Source organism: Pleurodeles waltl, chromosome 3_1 (genome assembly GCF_031143425.1).
Source record: "Pleurodeles waltl isolate 20211129_DDA chromosome 3_1, aPleWal1.hap1.20221129, whole genome shotgun sequence".
Lineage (NCBI taxonomy): Eukaryota > Metazoa > Chordata > Amphibia > Caudata > Salamandridae > Pleurodeles > Pleurodeles waltl.
The window spans coordinates 1,894,185,960-1,894,204,117 of record NC_090440.1 but is presented as its reverse complement, the minus strand read 5'-3'; the positions used below and the strand labels follow the sequence as shown (position 1 = coordinate 1,894,204,117).

At 42.5% G+C, this 18,158-nt stretch overlaps 1 protein-coding gene across 7 annotated transcripts in view; it reads right to left on the bottom strand.

The window, feature by feature from the left end:
* RAPH1 (Ras association (RalGDS/AF-6) and pleckstrin homology domains 1) overlaps positions 1-18,158 on the bottom strand; it is a 299,377-nt gene that overhangs the window by 37,545 nt on the left and 243,674 nt on the right. For all 7 annotated transcript variants that reach the window (XM_069225991.1, XM_069225995.1, XM_069225996.1 and 4 more), the window contains 2 exons: positions 15,625-15,784; positions 4,387-4,508 (listed from right to left, as the gene is read on the bottom strand). In XM_069225991.1, coding sequence (XP_069082092.1) covers positions 4,387-4,508; positions 15,625-15,784 — 282 coding nt within the window. The remainder of the gene's footprint in view (positions 1-4,386; positions 4,509-15,624; positions 15,785-18,158) is intronic.

The following is an 18,158-nucleotide window of genomic DNA, read 5'->3' as shown; positions in this document are numbered from 1 at the left end:
TCTGAAAAACATATTCAAAGGTAGTATTCTTTTTGAAACGTGCACCCCTGAACGGGGAGTAGAGTACATTAGGCGGCTGGGTGTAGATGACAGACACTGCCTTTCACTAGCCACATACTACTGACTTTCCTGGCGTGGAGGCTTTCCACTAACAGTCGGCGGGTGGGCCGGCCATGTGCATTACAGCTCCGCGGTCTCAGGAGCAGGTGCCTATAAGTTCTTGGACAGTAAGGGTGAGCCCTCTATGTCCCCCTGACCTTCAATATAAAAACCTACTTGGGTCACACTTTGTGTGACCTCCTATGCACTCTGCTACAACGTGCACCACAAGTTATCAGGTTTAGGTTTTTAATATTGTTAAAGCTGCTTATTTTTTACTATCATATGCATGAAATTGCTATTCGATACTTCTGTTTCTTACTTTTTAATACTGCTGTTTATTCAATTTATCTAATCTATTGTTATATTTGCATGTCGAGTACTCTCGAGGTTCAATGAATAGGAGTTTGCTAGGGTTAGCTAGCCCGTCTAAATGGGGGAAGGGTTCCAAGAGGTCTGCACTCAAAAGGGACGATTCAAATTTAATTTATTGTGGTACCAGTGGGGGGACAAGGAATGCACCAGGTATTGCAAAAGATCTGTGCTGCCTCTGCTTCGGCCCATCCCGATGCAGGACTTCAGCCCACTGTGAAAATGGAAGTATTAAAGGTTAGGCCCCTCTGACAGGGAATCTCCCAAATCTGCAACCTCCCCTTGGAAGCCAAAAGAGATCTACTAGCAAAGCCCCAACATGATGTATCGTTGACATCAGGAGAGATCACAATCGTGCTGCCAAGACCAAAAACTGATCAGAGGTAAAGAAAAGCCATTGTTCATCTGCAAGGTGCCCCGGCAAACTGATTTGACCCATTAGGGCCCTTTACGATTCGAATAGCGGTTTAATCAATACAGGAAAACAGAGCTGCTCTGTGTGAGTATAATTTCCTCAACGTGTACTCGGCCACTATCACGGCACTGGGTTGAGATTTTGCAATTTTTTTACCTCACTCCTTTGGGAAAGGAGCAAGTCAGCGGAAGGCTTTGGTCAGTTCCAGTTCAGACAAGTGGACAGGACGATGGAAATGTGACTGTTACGAACAATATATACACGCCAATTGGGTGTGACTAAATGAATCCTGTATAGTGACACTTTTTTAATTCTCCATCTCATCGAATCATGTCAGCAAGGAGAGCATACCTGGTGTCAGGCATTCTATTGTCAGAGCGACATCTTTCCTTAATGAAGAAACTTGTGGTACATCACTGAACTACACATGGATGAACTTTAATATACGAGGCATCAGTGATATCTGCTTGTCTGGCTTACAGGGAAACCTCATGGACCTCATGCAGTACAGCTCATTCCCCTCATCCTACGATTTAATCTTGCACATAAGGGGTATAAAATGGCCTCCCCGCAAAGGAAGACTATCAGTGAATATTTATTTTTAAGATACTGAATGGCATTTGTAGAACTCTTCCTATGGCCACAATTGCCTGATATCATATGATCCCCAGGACTGTGTGGGGCATGGGCAGAGTCAGATTGGGAAGGCGGGCAGTCGGGAACTGGCCGGTGGGCCGGTGCTTCAGGGTCACATGTGGGCCGGTTTTATTAATGCCTCAGTTAACCGGCCCACAGAGCCTTACAGTCTGGCAGGCCTCTACCAGGCCACTGTAATGTGTATTCATTCATCTTGGCCATGCCTCCACCTAGCAGAGCCAGCCTGGAGGCCCTTGGGCCATTCTCTCCTCAGGCGTCTGACCCAGCACAGCAGCAGTTTTCCCCTGATGCCTCCCTGCTGGGCCACCACATTCTGGCCGTGGGGAGGAGGGAGTATTCAGAGGCCTATGCCTATGGGGGGTGGGGGGGAGTCGGATGTTGTCACCATGCCCCTAGTTTCTTTTAGACTGGTTGGTGGGGGGGAGGTGGTTTGCATAGGCCTCACAGTGAGGCACCATTCCTGGAGAGAAGAAAAAATAGGCTGTAAAGTACTTTCGAGTCCCAGCATTTCTCGGAATCCTGTGTGCAAATCAATTACTGTCGCAAGGCCTAACTAAAAGTGAATTTGATCGTTTGCAGTGTAACTAGTGCTCATGCAAATGGATACAATACTTTTGGGCTGAGGTCACACCATATAAAACTACACAAAGAAAAAATAAACAGAGCCCGAGCCATGATAAATAATGAGGACTCTTTATGTAAAGTCATCCATTTTCCTTTTCAGATTGGATTTTCTGCCTTTTGTGTACGACTAGGTTTAACTCATCTTTAAGAAAATATTTTAATGTGCTTTTGCATTAAGTTGGCTTTTAAAGTATGTAATGACCATAGTTAAAAATACCAGCTTAGGGTGTTTTTCTTGATTTCCGTACCACCTAGGACATTAAAATACTGGTCATGCTGTCAAACAGAAAAAACGGCCAGCTGGAATCCCTAGTCAGAAATGTGGTTGTGGCAGTTTAATTTCACCTTGCCAGCCTGGATGAACTGCAGTGCTTCAAGTTTACCAGCTCTATAAGCCTTCAAATGCCCAATTTAACAACATTTATCTAAAAATAAGTCCAATGAGACAATCTAGGAACATGAGCCATTTTTGGGGGGCCTATTTGTGATCCCAATCCGACCCTGGGCATGGGAGTGAAGGCCAAGGTGATTAAGTCTTCCGTACTCAAGTTGTGTCAGGAGATTTCCAGACTGATTGCCTAGAACAGTGGTTCCCAACCTTTTGATTTCTGTGGACCCCCACTTTAACATTAATAGAACCCAGGGACCCCCACTGAATCATCATGGGAATCCGGGGACCCCCGCCTGAGTCATTACTGGAAGCTGGGGACCTAATTTGTCAATATTTGTTAATATTTTTTTAATTTTCTAGGCTCTCGCGGACCCCCTGCGAAGGCTTCGTGGACCCCCAGGGGTCCCCGGACCACAGGTTGGGAACCACTGGCCTAGAAGGTTCCAGGCATACCCAAACAATCTGATCAAGAGGCAAATGTTCCCTAGAAACGGGGAACCAGCTTTCAGGACGGGCACGGACGTTTTTCTAGACACTTCATTTGCATTTGCAAGGCCCTTTTGTGGTGTGCGCACTCTCCAAGTGGCCGGGACTATCATGGTTAGAACCTCATACTCCACCACAGCACTTTTTGTCAAGAAAAAATATTAATAACCATGCCACGAACTGTGGACTATGTTTTCCCTGTTTCTTCTGATGATTGGGACTGAAGGGCTAGTCTGAGCTGCCGCACCAGCAAAGGTGACAGCACAGGATATCAGTCTGCCGGGTGTGGAGGGCAGCTCTGGGCTGCAGAGCAAGACTTTCCTCACAGGGAGAAGAACATTATGTGGGTTAAGATTTATTTGGAATGGGAACACTCTGGGACAAAGCATTTTAGCTACACAGTTTCAATTTTTTTGCACACAGGTGACAAAAGGAGGAAGGGCTGTCACCATTATGGAAGCCAAGTTTCTATGGAGGGAAGCTGCTTATAGCTGCTCAAAAGAGCACGTGCGTGAAAGCTTAAAGATCCAAAAGATGAAGCCAGAAAACTAAAAACTTCTGAAAGCAAGTTTTAGTTATATTTTCTTAAACCTGTTATTCTATCAATTCTATTCATTCACTGACAATCCGACTTCTATTGTTGAAACAGAGTAGTGGTTAAAATTAAAAGCTAACCATTATTACTTAAGCTTCCATGTAAAATCGAAATATTGGTTGGTGTGGAAGAAAATAAAAGGTTGATACATCTCCAGTGCGACATACCAACAAATATTAGAAGAAAGAACAGGAAAGATGATTCTTTAAGGATTTGGTAGACACAAACCTCCTACTCAAAGTTAGCAAATTGAAAGACTTGGGAATGTTTTCAGAGTTTCCCAACTTCGCCTCTGGAAGTAATATCCTGCAAAATAAAGTTTTTGTGAGACAATTCTTCTGCTGGGCGTTTCTGCCAACTTTTTCTCTTACAAACCTATTTGTAGCAGATATTTTTGGTCGTTGTTTTTTTAAAAACTTTGCAAACTTTGTAAAATTTTAAAAGAAACTCCTTGAAACCCTTTTGCAAATTCACACACTCCTACACAACAGACAGAAGTAAGCTGAAGAAAAGCAGCAAAAAGAAGGCCTAGAGCTCAAGGAAGAGTGACTTGAAAAGAGCTGTAGAAGAACAGTTTGGGAAAAGGGGACAAATATCACAAGATTAGGAGAACACTAGATCAAGTAAAAGACCATCCCCTAATACACGTGGAGCAGGTTAAAACATCAATAGAACCATAATTAAAAATAACTCAGCAAGCAAGAACAGTTTCTAGAAATGCAGCTCAAGTTCAGATTCAGAAGTTACCTGAGGGTTTTTGAAAAGTGCATATTTCTCTATACGTTCAACAAATACAAGTTTATTTTGACTGTCTCTGGTCCAGTTCAGTAGGTTCTCCACCAGGTTCTCGTGGTCCTCAAAGATCCGCTCTGCAGGGAGGAAACGAGAGGAGGACTCACCACAAGCTCTCAATGCAATTAACTAAAATGTGAACAACACTATAGCAGATCATTTGAACATAATGTAAATGTAAATTAGCACTTGTATAGCGCACTACTCACCCGTTAGGGTCTCAAGGCGCTGTACTCATACCGCTATGGAACCCCTCCTGGCTTTTCCCTGTGAGGCGCCCACTCCTGAGCACCCCCAGGGTGAAGCCAGGCATCCAAGCGCTGTTGGGGCCGTTGTGGAGATTAAGCAAGCTATTGCCCAGAGTTGCAGAGTGGGACCCATGAATTAGATTAGGCACCGAGGCGAGAATTATCTGGTCAAGGGGAATTGAGCCCAAGACCTGCCGAAGCGGGACTTGAACCCTGGTCTTGAGCCAGATCTCTGCTTCAGGGTCTGCCGCTCTAACCATTGAGCCACACTTCTCCACTATAATCTGTAGAGAGTCAAAAGACTAACCATTTCTTTGAATCTCCTACTGACCAACATTAGCTGTATGCCAAGAAGCAATCATTTCAACACTTTATTTTATTGACACTTTTGGCCACAGCAGCAAAAAGATTAATTTTTCACAGAACTCCCATGAAATACGTGCATACCACACAAAGTAGGCAATAAAGTTCATCAGTTGTATATTCAGCAGCTACAAAAACCATTGAAAACCACCCTAAGCTGGTATTTTTATCTGATCAAGAGGCAAATGTTCCCTAGAAACGGGGAACCAGCTTTCAGGACAGGCACGGACGTTTTTCTAGACACTTCATTTGCATTTGCAAGGCCCTTTTGTGGTGTGCGCACTCTCCAAGTGGCCGGGACTATCATGGTTAGAACCTCATACCCCACCACAGCACTTTTTGTCAAGAAAAAATATTAATAACCATGCCACGAACTGTGGACTATGTTTTCCCTGTTTCTTCTGATGATTGGGACTGAAGGGCTAGTAAACCATGGTAAAGTTCCATGATGCCAGAGATTCCAAATCCCCAATACAGATGCTCAAAAGTCTTAATTAAAGACTTGTAAAGCCTTTGGGGTCTAGGCCTGTCACTGCTTACTGGACAGTATCTGCAGCCAGTACTATCATGTATTATAAGTGTCCGAGGGATTCAGGTCCTACTGCACTCCTCATGGAAGACCAAGTTAATCCCTTTGAACAGTTGATTTTAATAAGTTCACTAGGTCAAAAAGTCAAACTCTAGTCCAGGTGAAGGAAGTTGGTTGGGAATCAGATATCGTATGATCATATTACACACATAGTATGGCAGTAACTTCACCAGAAGCTTGTTTTCCAGTCAGATATATATCACTTTAAAACAACATACATATTTACATATGGAAAACGTGAAGGGGAGATGAAATAATTGAAAATGGAAAAAACCCAGAACACCTTTTGTTGCCGAAATATGACCCCAGACAACTTTGCAGTGCTGACTCAGTAAGATGCTACAATTCAAATAACAAGGGCCCTTTTGGAAAATGTTTACCCTTATGGGGCATGATTACTATTATCGGCTACCCTCAGAACTGCTGCGTCTTGGCCAGCAGCCACTGAATACAGCAGAAGTGGCAGACTGAACAGTGCACTATGTTAAGTATACTGAGATCAATATCTCTACCCTTTGTCCTAGTTCTTCAGCTGCCTTGTAAACAAGTGGTAGGTTTGAGGCCAGGACACTGATAAAGTACAAAAATGTCACTTCCCAGCAATCTTGTCAACACCAAAAACACTGCTCAAAGTGAGCTAATGTTCCTGTCGAAAGAAGAGCTATGGGTCTAAGGTGCTGCAGTGAATTTACACTTGGTTCACACAGCACTGGGCTATTTCACGGGGTTCTCTTCAGAACTGCCTGTACAATTTGTTTATTTGAGCCTTATGTTTGGCTCAGTGCGTGGTTGCTCTCATTCATGCAATGAGTGGTGGCTGTGGGTTGTATGAAGGCGGAAAAGTACTGCTTGGAAAGTGTGAGTGTCGATAGGTGATCCAAATTATGTGAGGAATGTAGATATTATATTGGGAGAGTTGTGTTTTCTAGCATGGGTGTGAAGTACTGATTTGGGGATCTGTGGTCAGGTAGTCAACTCTTGGTATTGTTATGAGGCGAGTCGGTGAAAGGTAGTTTAAAGGAGATTTGGGACTTTAGGGTTGAGGTGATAGGGAGGCAAACTTTTGGTGTGAATTGATGGAAGGTGTTTTTGGTGGATGCCTACGGACAGGCTGAAGAGGGCATGCTGTTGAGGTTTTTAGTAGTGTGCGCACAAGTTGGAACGAAGGAAATGGTGATTGTGGAAATGAATTGAGGAGTTGTAAGCACACTAGCATATGTGGTTTCATGGGGGATTTGCTTTCATGGAATTGGTTTTGGGTATCTTATACTAACTGCGAGGATAAACCTGATTTACAGAGGTCACGGGGAGAAGGGTGTAGGTAAAGTTTTTTTTTCACAACTGCCATTTGCCGTGTCTTGTGTCTGACCGTGTGAGTGGATGCACCAGCAGGTTATTAACATATATTGTTTGCCTGCTGACTTCTAGAATGATTTCTGGGTGCTACTCCGAAATAAAATAAAGGGAAGAATTTGATAGTCTTGGGGAGCAGTACACGGAACTTTAGGGACACTCTTTTATAAAAAATAAAAAAATAAATTAAAACAGCTTATTAGCCAGACCCCTTGACCCCAATGAGCGCATTGGTTGCCAATGCTGATCTAAGTAATTCGCCCTTTAGTTCTGGTTGATTATCCGCAAACAACAACTCCAGCCATAAATTCTGTTTTATGGGATAGGTTGTTATACTGACAAGTCATACAGGGAGTCCTGACTTCACCGAGTGGGATCTACTGGATGGGAGATCAGAGCTCCTAAAACTGTAAACAACTATGTCTTCCTTACCCCTGACATACCTGTGGCACGGACCCACTGCTTTTCATTTACTGGTAGGTAGGGAGAGGAGGGGGAAGACTCACCCCTCATTCCAAAAAACCTCTCATGTCCCTGCAGCAAAGAACATAATATGTTTCTCCTTCACTGTTTTCATGTTTTCTTTGTTTGGCAGCAAGTCTTTCGCTGTCACCCTGAACTTTATTTCTTTACGCCCCGCAGACCTAAACTAGTTCTCCTCACTGCACCTTTTCCCTGATAGTGTAGAGTGCTCCATAATTAGTAACTATGAGTGGAATATAAAACAAATATATGAAAATGTTGAAATAGTCTTTCCCTCCCCTGGTAATCCCTTTCTCTCAACTACTGCTTTTCCACACTTCACCATAAAAGTAAGTTATTTAGCACGCAGACAAGCGGATTTGTAAATTGGCACTTAAGGATTGATATTAATACTACTGTAATCAACAGTACTCCTGTTAGATGCTTGAAAAGGATGTGAGGCCAAGCGGTCCCTTCCTGCAATCCATCTTGTAAAGAGATCAAAGGAATAAGATCAGCTCAAACATCCTTAACAAACACGACATTAGAAAGGAGTTTAAAAAACAAAATTGTAAACTGAATTGTATTGATTTTAGAGCCCATAACCTCCATCAACGTCACCACGGTCAAGATAATGTACGAAATCACTATTTGCACAATATCACACCCTACAACCTCCCATACATCAAAGCATGCCACGAAATGCCCACAATTTCCCTCAAACCTTCTCATAGAAAGGAGCTTTTTAAGCAGCGGTGCATTTACCGCGGATCGGGAAACTCACAGCTCCACTGACCCACAGAGCCGATCCCTTGCTTCACCCAACCACCACCTTTCACACAGGATGATCTCACGAGATTCCCCATACCCACACTGCCATGCACCGCGGAGACTGGCACCCAGCTTGGCTTGTTCTGAATGAACTCCACAACACACAGCACTTCACACTGCACATACAGCAAAATGACTTGTGGCTTCAAAACTGACAAACTTGGAAAATTGGTATCCTTGTTACTCCACTCAACTGTATTCATTTTACCAGCCTCAGTAGGGTGACATGCGGAGCAAGTGTGTCTGGGTTTAAATCTAACACCTGACAGAGTTAAGAGGTACATTCTCATTAAGGTGCACAGGAGCACAACGCTTCACACTGCCAGGAGTGTGCTGCTGCCGCACAACATGAGCTCGTGGATCCTGTTACACGCACTTTAATGGTGGAGACTGCAGCCTCAAGTGGAGGAATAGTGACCAGTAGATCCTTTAACTGAGCCAGTCCACCTAAAGCCACACCTAAAGCTACGAGCCAAAGTTTTTTTTCCAACAATTCATGGTAGACACTGATGTCTGCGTTCACAAACGGACCATGTGCAATGCGAACATGTTCCACATTTGGATAAACGTATCATTTTAAAATACTCATTTTCAGATATTATTTTTTTTATACTTGAAGGGTAATCAAGTACATTTTAGGGTAGAAAGGAGGCGTTCTCGTTTTATTCTGAGTACCGAATGCAGCGTTCCAGCGCACACATGTATTTTCATGTATCGAGCACGAGTTTAACTGCAGCGCAGCGGGTTAATCTTCGCTTTTCCCCTCACTCCCGACGCACACCGACGAGTCAGTGAACCATCACCGCAGAGTCCGCGGGAGTGACCCCTCCTCTGCCCTGCGCGCCGCGCCCGGGCCAGACTCCGCTTCCAGCCCGTATTAATCACACTTTACTCCGGCTGAAGGAATAAGGCGCGGCTTACACTAATGAAAATCCGTGCTGCCATCAAGGGCTAATGAACAGCGAGGTGACGGGTCGACACCTCGCTGCCTCCTATAATTAAGCCTTTTATTGACCGTGACAGTAACAGGATGACATCTGGCAAAAGCAGTGGGATGCGGAAGGGCCCTGGACACACACCTGTGCTGCTGGTTATTGGCCCCTTGCTGGACCGGGCACGCGCATATCAAGCGGAAGCTGCGGTAGGACATTTACTTTGGGTCTGGCCAAGAGGATCTTTAGGAATGGGCCCAAATTCACCGCAGCTGGACCTTAGGCGCTGCTACGTGTTGAAGTGGAGCCTGCAGTGGTGAAAAGCGAGCTTTTTCGTGCTATCCAAAATAATGATGTGTTATTTGAAGTTGGCTGTATTTATTTCAGTTACGCGCCTCCGTGCCTCACTATCTTAAGCAGAGATGGGGAACTGAATTCAGCACAAAACTATGTGATCCTGTGTTCGGATAAAGAGTTACTGGGAGTTGTGAGGAGGGATAGAGCCTTTATATAGCTGATGAGCAGATTTTCATGGGCAATAACTCTTTTACCCACACTTTAGTGTTTTGAGTTCACCAAGTAAGAAAATTAAAAATGACAAGATTAATGAATACTGATTTGCTGTTCTACCAAGAACAGACCAGACAAATTAGTCCAGGGTGAAAGTAGAAACCAGCCATCAGCATCACTAATTTTCCTTGTCACCTATCAAGACTGGTTCCTGAAAAATCGGTCATATTAATGAGTAGAGAAGATCCATTTGTGCATGAAAATCTATCCATCACACAACCAGTAGTACTCACACCAAAGGCTTTCACATGAAAATGGAGAGTAAAACAGAAGCAGCGAGTAGATACAGCCTTTTCAACAATTCCAGATCCAAGCTCCAAACAGTATAAAAATGTATAGTATTGTCACTTCCATGAGGTTTTACCAAAGACCAATTATCTCCCAAATTTGCTTAACAATCAGATGCCTTTCACCCTGTTAAGAATTTATTCATTTCAGGTCCACCAGAAAAAAAAAATATTTCCAAAGAAATCATATCGTTGAGCACCTCTAGCGTATTTAGTATGTTTAAAATAATTTATGAAAGTCGAATAAGTTTACTTTATGGAGCGAGTTTTCAATAATAATAATGATAGTGAAGAAGAAAAAAATATCGCTTGCGCTGCACACAATTATTAGATACTTCCCCAAATTAATTTACACCAGTGAGACATTTTTTATTTCAACCTTTTCTACTTACTCTATGAATTAGGCGCAGGCAGGTCATATGCATCTTTTGCACTGCAGGTAAAGAAACAAGGCTCTTTCACTGTGCTCAACCATGGGCCGCAGGGAAAACAGTTTGCAGGCCAAGATCTTTTCAGGATAAACAATTAACGCCACTAGTGGCTGCACTTCCGAAAATATACATATGTACACCGTCCGTTAGGCCAGCCACATTTTCAAACTGCATCTTAAGGATGTCCTGTTTATCACTCAACTCATTGTTATTACGTGAGAAAACATCATTCCTTGCCAACAGAACGTGGTTCACGCTTAAAATACTTATCAAGCGCATGTGAGAGCCTTTGAGTGACCAGAAGGCGTTGGGTGAGGGCTAAGAGCTTGTTAAAGCCCCTGTTACCCCCTAACGAGTGCAAAGGCTACAAACCTGGGGATTCTCTGCAATGCGGAAATGACTTCATCCCCCGCCAATGTCTCAGTCAAGAGTGTGAAATAACAAATTACTCACTCGGGAACCTATTCCTTCAACTGTATTTCAACCATCAAATAATCTACGAGCTCTAAGACATGGTCCGACAGAATTTTGAAAAATCTTGTGCAATGGCACACCCATCAAATCTGCCACAATAGTATTGAAAATCGTCCATTTACTTCCAGTACAACAAAGAATACAAATCTAGACTCAGCGCAGTACTTAAGACAGGCCAAATCTACCTGACAAAAGCTCTCCGAACATTAGGCCCCACTAGGAATATCCATTCAGTCCACACATACGTGAACGGGAAGTAGACGGTCAAAGAAAGAACCACAGAGGAAGAACACTAAGCGGGTTAACTAGAGCACTTTGGTGTAAACTGAATGGCTTTCTAAGGTGCTAGCCTTACACTGACATTAACCACTTCACTCCAACAACAGCTTGGGCCCTCCTATTCCAGACTACTGACCAGCATCTTTCGATGGAGCGGACTGACATCCCTGGCTCACGACACAAGGAACTGAATGACCTGCCGACCAAGCCCACTAATAATGCAGGAAAGTGAACTGCAGTAGATATAAACATGCATACTGCACTTAAAAAAAACTCAGAAGCATAATGAACCGAGGAGAAGCAGAGCTGTCACAGAGAGGCAGCAGTCATTTTCATATTAGTTTAGTTTAGCTAAGGTGTTGTTTTGGACTGATTTTATTAAACTCCTGCTTATGAAGTGAATAATGCACTGAATACCAAAAGCTCAAATTGCTCCATGTTCGTAAGCTGTCTGCAAGACATACTGTCACCAGTCCATTAAAGGACAGAGAGTGGGCCTTGAATTCAGCCACAGAAGTGCTACTCTGTCACCTCATGCTTTTGGCTATTTGGTATTCCATTCCGCCTTCCAGAAAGTGCTTCCACTAGAATGCACAAGAGGCTATTTCACATCTGAAAAGTACAATGAGCCATTACCCAAGTCTGTCACATGCTGTTCTCTATCTCTAATATGCATTCCGTACTAAACGTAATCTTTTTGCCACTTTTTCCCCTCAGCATTGGCAAAGCCAATGAAACAGGCTTTATTGTGATAAACAGCATTTGTGCATTCACGTAAGATCTGCGAATTGCACGTTTACATACTTTGGCCATTAAAGCTAACCCTTCTGCATTTGCCAAAGGCTTTTTTTTTCCTAGCACCACACCACAAAAAATAACAGGACTGAATGAGCAATTTAAAAAATGATATGCAGAATCTTAACAGCCCTGAGAATGCTGACATGCATCTTAGGTGCCAAAATCCTCACTACATACTCACCTGCAATAGCCAATCCATTGACATATTCCATCAGCCATTCGGGCACGCCCCTTTTTAATCACAACACCTGCTCTTCCTTTGAGCTTATCAAACAATACAACATTGTATTTTCACATGCTTTCCAGTCCCCTGCCATTCCCCATCAAGGCAGAGTACAATCCACCAACTGCCCATCCCTGGCTCACAAACCAGGTCTGCTAGCACAGCCTCAACAAAGAACCTAGGAGTAGACCTATTCATGTTGTAAATACAGGCACTCAAATCTAAGTGGACATTTAGTGCTGCAGTATTTATTAGCAAACAATACTACTACTTCATTACCAGGCATGCCACAAACTCTATTGTGTTGACTCCACTGATCATGTTTTGCTACCCTTCGCTCTATCATACCATCATGGTGTAGGGGCCTTACCATAAGTCGTAAACTTCTAATCATAAAACATGCACAACACATAAGCTTGTGTTTTCCCATTATGAGTCCAAAGAGTTGTCGTGGACTTCTTTTGCTAGACTCCAACCACACCACCAGGAACCCTGTCAGCACTTTTCACTTGACTCTAATCAAGTTTCCCATGGTTTTAAACAGTTGCATCGAACACAAAGTCCTTCCTAATCCTTTACCCTCTAATAATCTCCTCCAGCCTTCACCCAATCACATTTCTCTATTTTGGTACCAAACTGGTACCCTAAACATGCACATCATTGTCCCTCATCTCCTAAATGCGCCTCTCTAATCAGCAGTCTGCTGATATACTCCCACAAAGAATGCTAAGAAGCTCCATGGCCAATTTCTAGATGCTTTATACTCCCTATACTAATATTACTAAAAGCTATTGACCATTTCTTTCTTCCAAAGATTCCTAACTTTAGGTAGTTATACTAACATTCTTCCCATCATTTCCACTGACAACTCTTCACTTTCAAGGACAAGGGGACAGGTGCTGCCAGTACCAATAGGCCAACCTTGGGTGTTTTTACAGTTTGTCTCAAAAGTTTCACTGTATGTGTTTTTCATATTGTCTCTGAGCCCACAAGACATCCAGGGTGCCAATTCTAGTTTTCACCAATGGATAGTTAGGGTGCTACCCAGTGGGGAACTAAAGGTACCCACTTTCTTGAATAATTTCCTTTGGCAGTCTATAAGGGGGACTGCGTGGCGGATATCAGAGTTTTAGGGTACAGCCTTTTCACGGTACCCTAGAACTTCTACTTCTAATTCAAGCAGTCCCCTAAAGAAAGCAAATGCTACCACACTGGAGTGCATGGTGTTTAGTAAAATGCTGTAACCAATGACTGCAATCGCTACTAAAGTGATTCCTGTCTGCAACTGTGATAACTCGCCACCTGATGGGCAGCAGATAGCCTCACACGAGCCACACTTTGAAAAATGCACTTGTTTAATTGGAAGTTTGACCAATGGATTGTACGCTTCTGATGTTTACAGCCAATATTTATTTTGTTTTTACAGGATGATCAGAGATGATTTGGCCAGGTTTTCAAGAACATGGATCAGTAGTGGTGTGCAGTTCAGTTTCCAGCTCTGCCACTCTGAAAAACCACTGAGCTGCCCAACAAAACAGACCAGCCAACCCACTGTGTAGATTAACCAGATAGATCGTCAAAAGGCCATCAAGCAGGCGAGGTGCTTGGGAGTTGACCTTGCATTGACTTACACGTGTTGCACCTTCCTAGTATTTAGAGGAGAAAGTACACTGGACCAACTACTTCAGAATGGATGCCTTCCTGGTCCGCTTTTGTAAAACATCCACTCTGATGTGAATCAAGCCATGGCCCATCCCCCATCACTTTGCCTCTTCAGGCTGTGTCAACTACATAAAAGCTTCAAACCATTGAGATCCTCTGTCTTCCTGAAGCTTCTGACATACTGAGAGGGTGCAGATGCACAAGGGGAACCTGTGATTCCAGAAATATATTCCCCACAACATTTATTGCCCCTCTCCACACTTACTTTAGAAGGAAAATAATTCTGGTGACTACCCCCTGACCAAACTTTTTATTTTTATTCTCAGGACACATAATCGTGGTCTGTGTGCTACCAGGAATAGAAGATAGAAGCAAATATATAGGTTCATGGTTTCTACCATAATCACTTGCTGGACTGTCTAAACGCCACTTAAAAATAATGCGATTTACTTACCTCGGGTAGATGAATGGTTGAGTTTAGACCTGTGGCAGGTATGGCCTGCAGGCTTAACACATCACTATGACTGGCACTCAAGCTGATGAACTATAGCAAGAACCAACCGTAGAATATATAGCACAGCACATCTCAATTGTTTCACACAGGGAAAGATGCAGCAGACTATGTGGCTTTTGAACCCTTTTATATAGCCTCCTCCGCCTTGTTTAAGTGATGCTTTTAGCTGTTGCTATAATGTTTTTATTCTAGATACGTGACTCCCAGGCTGGTTTGCATTATAGATGATTCTCGTGCCAGTGGCACTGGTCAGAGGTTTAGAATTAGCAAATATTCAGGAGTTGTTAGAAGCACCATATCATCGTCTTTCCACAGAGATATGGACGACAGAGCCCATCATCCACATTTGATCTTCAAAACATTTACTGAAAAATGTGGATTGAGCCTAGCTCTATCACCATCTACAGCCAGAGAGCCACTGGATTGGGTTATGTGACTTCAGGGAGATGACCAGGTCTCATTCCCATCACCTCTGGGCTGAATGTGTGCGTAAACTGGGTGCACTGTGCAGGTGAAGGGGGGGATGAAAGGAATAAGACTGCTATTCAGGATGTATATGTACAAAAAGAAAAGAATGGCTCAGGGTACACTGCTGCTTTGTTTACGCAGCAGCACGACATTCAATTCCCACAACTAAGGGGATATCACAAAGTACTGTAATTGTATTTATATAGCACTTACTAACCCTGAAGAGGCGTTAAAGTGCTTTTCGGCGAGTAGCATGCTACCCCGGAACCCAAAAGGATTAATGGTAGATTAGAATAGGAGAATACGAGTACAGTATAAGTATAGGATGGTATGATTTAATTTGAGCAGAGGATGCGAGTCTGATACAATAATTACCTTACTGAGGGAGGGGCAAGGCTGGAAACTGATCGTGAGTGACATAGATGGTCATTAACAATGAGCTTGTTCTGGTATATTCAAAAGAGGGATTGAAAGCAGAGTATAGAAGGACAGAATACTGGTTAAAGCAGTCCATCCTTCCAGTGAGCACAATCACTTTCTGTGATGAGGTGCTACATACCCACCGTGTGAGTTCATACCACTAGCTTAACACCCTAGTCACTGTTCAGGACCGTGTTTCCTGAAAAACAGATATTAAAACCTACTTTACAGGGTACATATCTGCAGCCACGGCAGGCAATAAAAGGTGAAACTCAACGGGCATGCTTACCCATTTGAAGTTCGTTGATGGTCTCCACCAGGGACCAGTCCAAGCTGAAGCCGCAGTGGGACTTGTCCATCAGGTTGTCCAGGACCTGCCGTACTGTCTGCCGCTCATCCACCATCATAGTCTTGGAGCTGTCATCAGACATGTGCACGCGGATCACTAACTGTAGCGATTCCAAGAAAAATGGAAGATACTTTAAAATCCAATACACACACTGCCCCAACTCAACCCAAAAGATTGAATCACAACTCACTACATGTAAAAAGAGTGTTTAAATGTGGTGCACGCTCAAGGGGAGGTTTCATGTAAGGTATACCCAGATCACTGTGATTCGACAGATGGAGTCTAATGGTTAACCCAAGAAAAAGACGAAAATTTATTGGCAACTATCCTTCATTCACACAAGAAGGAAAACCTGCTGCATGGTAAAATCGGTCAACATTCTTCTTTATAAAACATGGGGCACACTTCAACCATCATTTGCAAATGTGAGGTGCAGATAAAGATAAAACAAAAGTAAAGCTATTTCCTCATGTCCTCTGAGAGACATATTTCGTTAGCCCATTATATGTAAAAAAATAAAAATAAAAGAAAATAAAGGAACGGGGTTGTGGACTTGTGATACACATAATCAGACCCTATTTCTCTTGACTGATTAAGAAGCAAAGGCCATGAGAAAGGGTGGCGGTAGCAGAGACAATCAGATAGAGCTTGCAGGGTGGTCGCTCTCAGGGGCATGACGAAAATGAGGCACAACTATTACCTTTGTAAATATTCCTTTACCCGACGAGAGTGTGCTTCGAAACATTGCACATTGGATATTATCATAGCTATCAACTACTCAGGATCTTCTTAGTAGATTATTGTCATGTCGTTCACTTGGCTCCACCAAAATGTCTAACATACCGTAGGTAGGTGACTGGGAATCTGGCCGCCCGCCTTGTCATTAGGCGACTCTATAGAAGAACATAATTCTTGATATCTTGCTTAAGTCCTCTCATCCTTTAGAACCTGACTAAAACTTCATCCCCCTATTCGACCTTCTCTTATAAGCTCAAATGTGTAACTCCACTGTAATATTATTTCCCTTGCTATCCTAGTTCTGCTTTTTCCTTGTCTCAGTACTCTGCAGACTCGGTTTGCGTTTGTTTATCTCAACCATCAAGGTACTGAGCTCATGACTTTATAGGCACCAAAAGTCACATTTGTTGATTAAACGTGTTAATTGCTTGAACATACGAGAAGCCTTAGGCATACTGGTACAATGGGAGTTCCTGAAAAAAACAGCACATTATTGAATTTATGTTGTGTGATAAATAAACGTTCCTTATTATTATTACTCATATTAAATGCACGCGCTGAAACTTTCACTCAAGAATTTTAGAACAGGGACATTTTGCATACATGGTTAATCCCCCACTGCAAATACCTTATTATTCAACATGTCTCTAAAACAATTATTTTAGTCGTAATAAAAAGTATTTTACGGCAGAAATTCTGCCATTCACTTGAACTACAAAACATATTCGGTCTGAAAGTAAGCACTACATTTTAGGGCATAACGATGTGTAACAATTCGTCATGCAACACATACACATTACAGACCTAAATTACTTCCACTGAGGTTCTCTGAGGATAATCTATCTCAAAAGATATAAACAGATAGCTTTTATGTGGGTGGTGAGCAGCAGTTATCAAAAAAACGATAAAAATATGCCACTTTTAACCCCTTAGCTGCTGAGTTTCCAGCCACAGTGCGGAGCCCTTATTTTTATGCTTGGAGCACATGCGCTTAAGCAATCATACTTTTTTCCCCACAAAATGTTCCATGTTAAATTTATTCATGTTTCTCAAACATTTTGAGGATTTCAAACTTAGCCGGGGTTTGTGGACTATTTTGGAGGGAATCAAAAAATAAGCAAAATATTAGCTACCTCTTTTTCCAGGAAAAATGGAAGTGCAGTGCGAAAATTCGTTTTTCTTTAAAAAAAAATAAAAAATGCATAAATAAAACATCTGCTAAGATTACCATCTTCCCAAATTCAACCACCAAGAGATTTTTTAAAAAGACAATCATTTTGTTAACCACAGTTTTTGCATTTTTCCAAGTGGTAGTCAAGTTATCCTATTTGTCTCCTTCTGCCTTCAGTGTGCGGTGGGAACAGGTGTGAAACCCATGGGTGAACCCAGAAAACCGAAGAGTTCTGAAAAATTGACAAAATTCTGAATTTGGAAAGGGTAATTTGTGTAGCTTGCTTATGGTTTTCCCAAATAAACTACTCATTGAAAAAATACTGAAAATAAGTAGAAACAAATTTAAATAGGTGGCCATGTTTTTATCTGTAATCTTTTGCCTCAATGGCCATTTTACAAAAGTAATACACCTTTACATTCATCAAACCCTTTTGATTGCAGGAATATATAGGGGCTGCTGGTTGTCTAAAACAGTGAAACACTCAGAGCCAATTACTCAGCAGCAGCTTAGAATAATATTTCATTGTTGCTGACCACACATCAATTCATATAGTAAAATATAA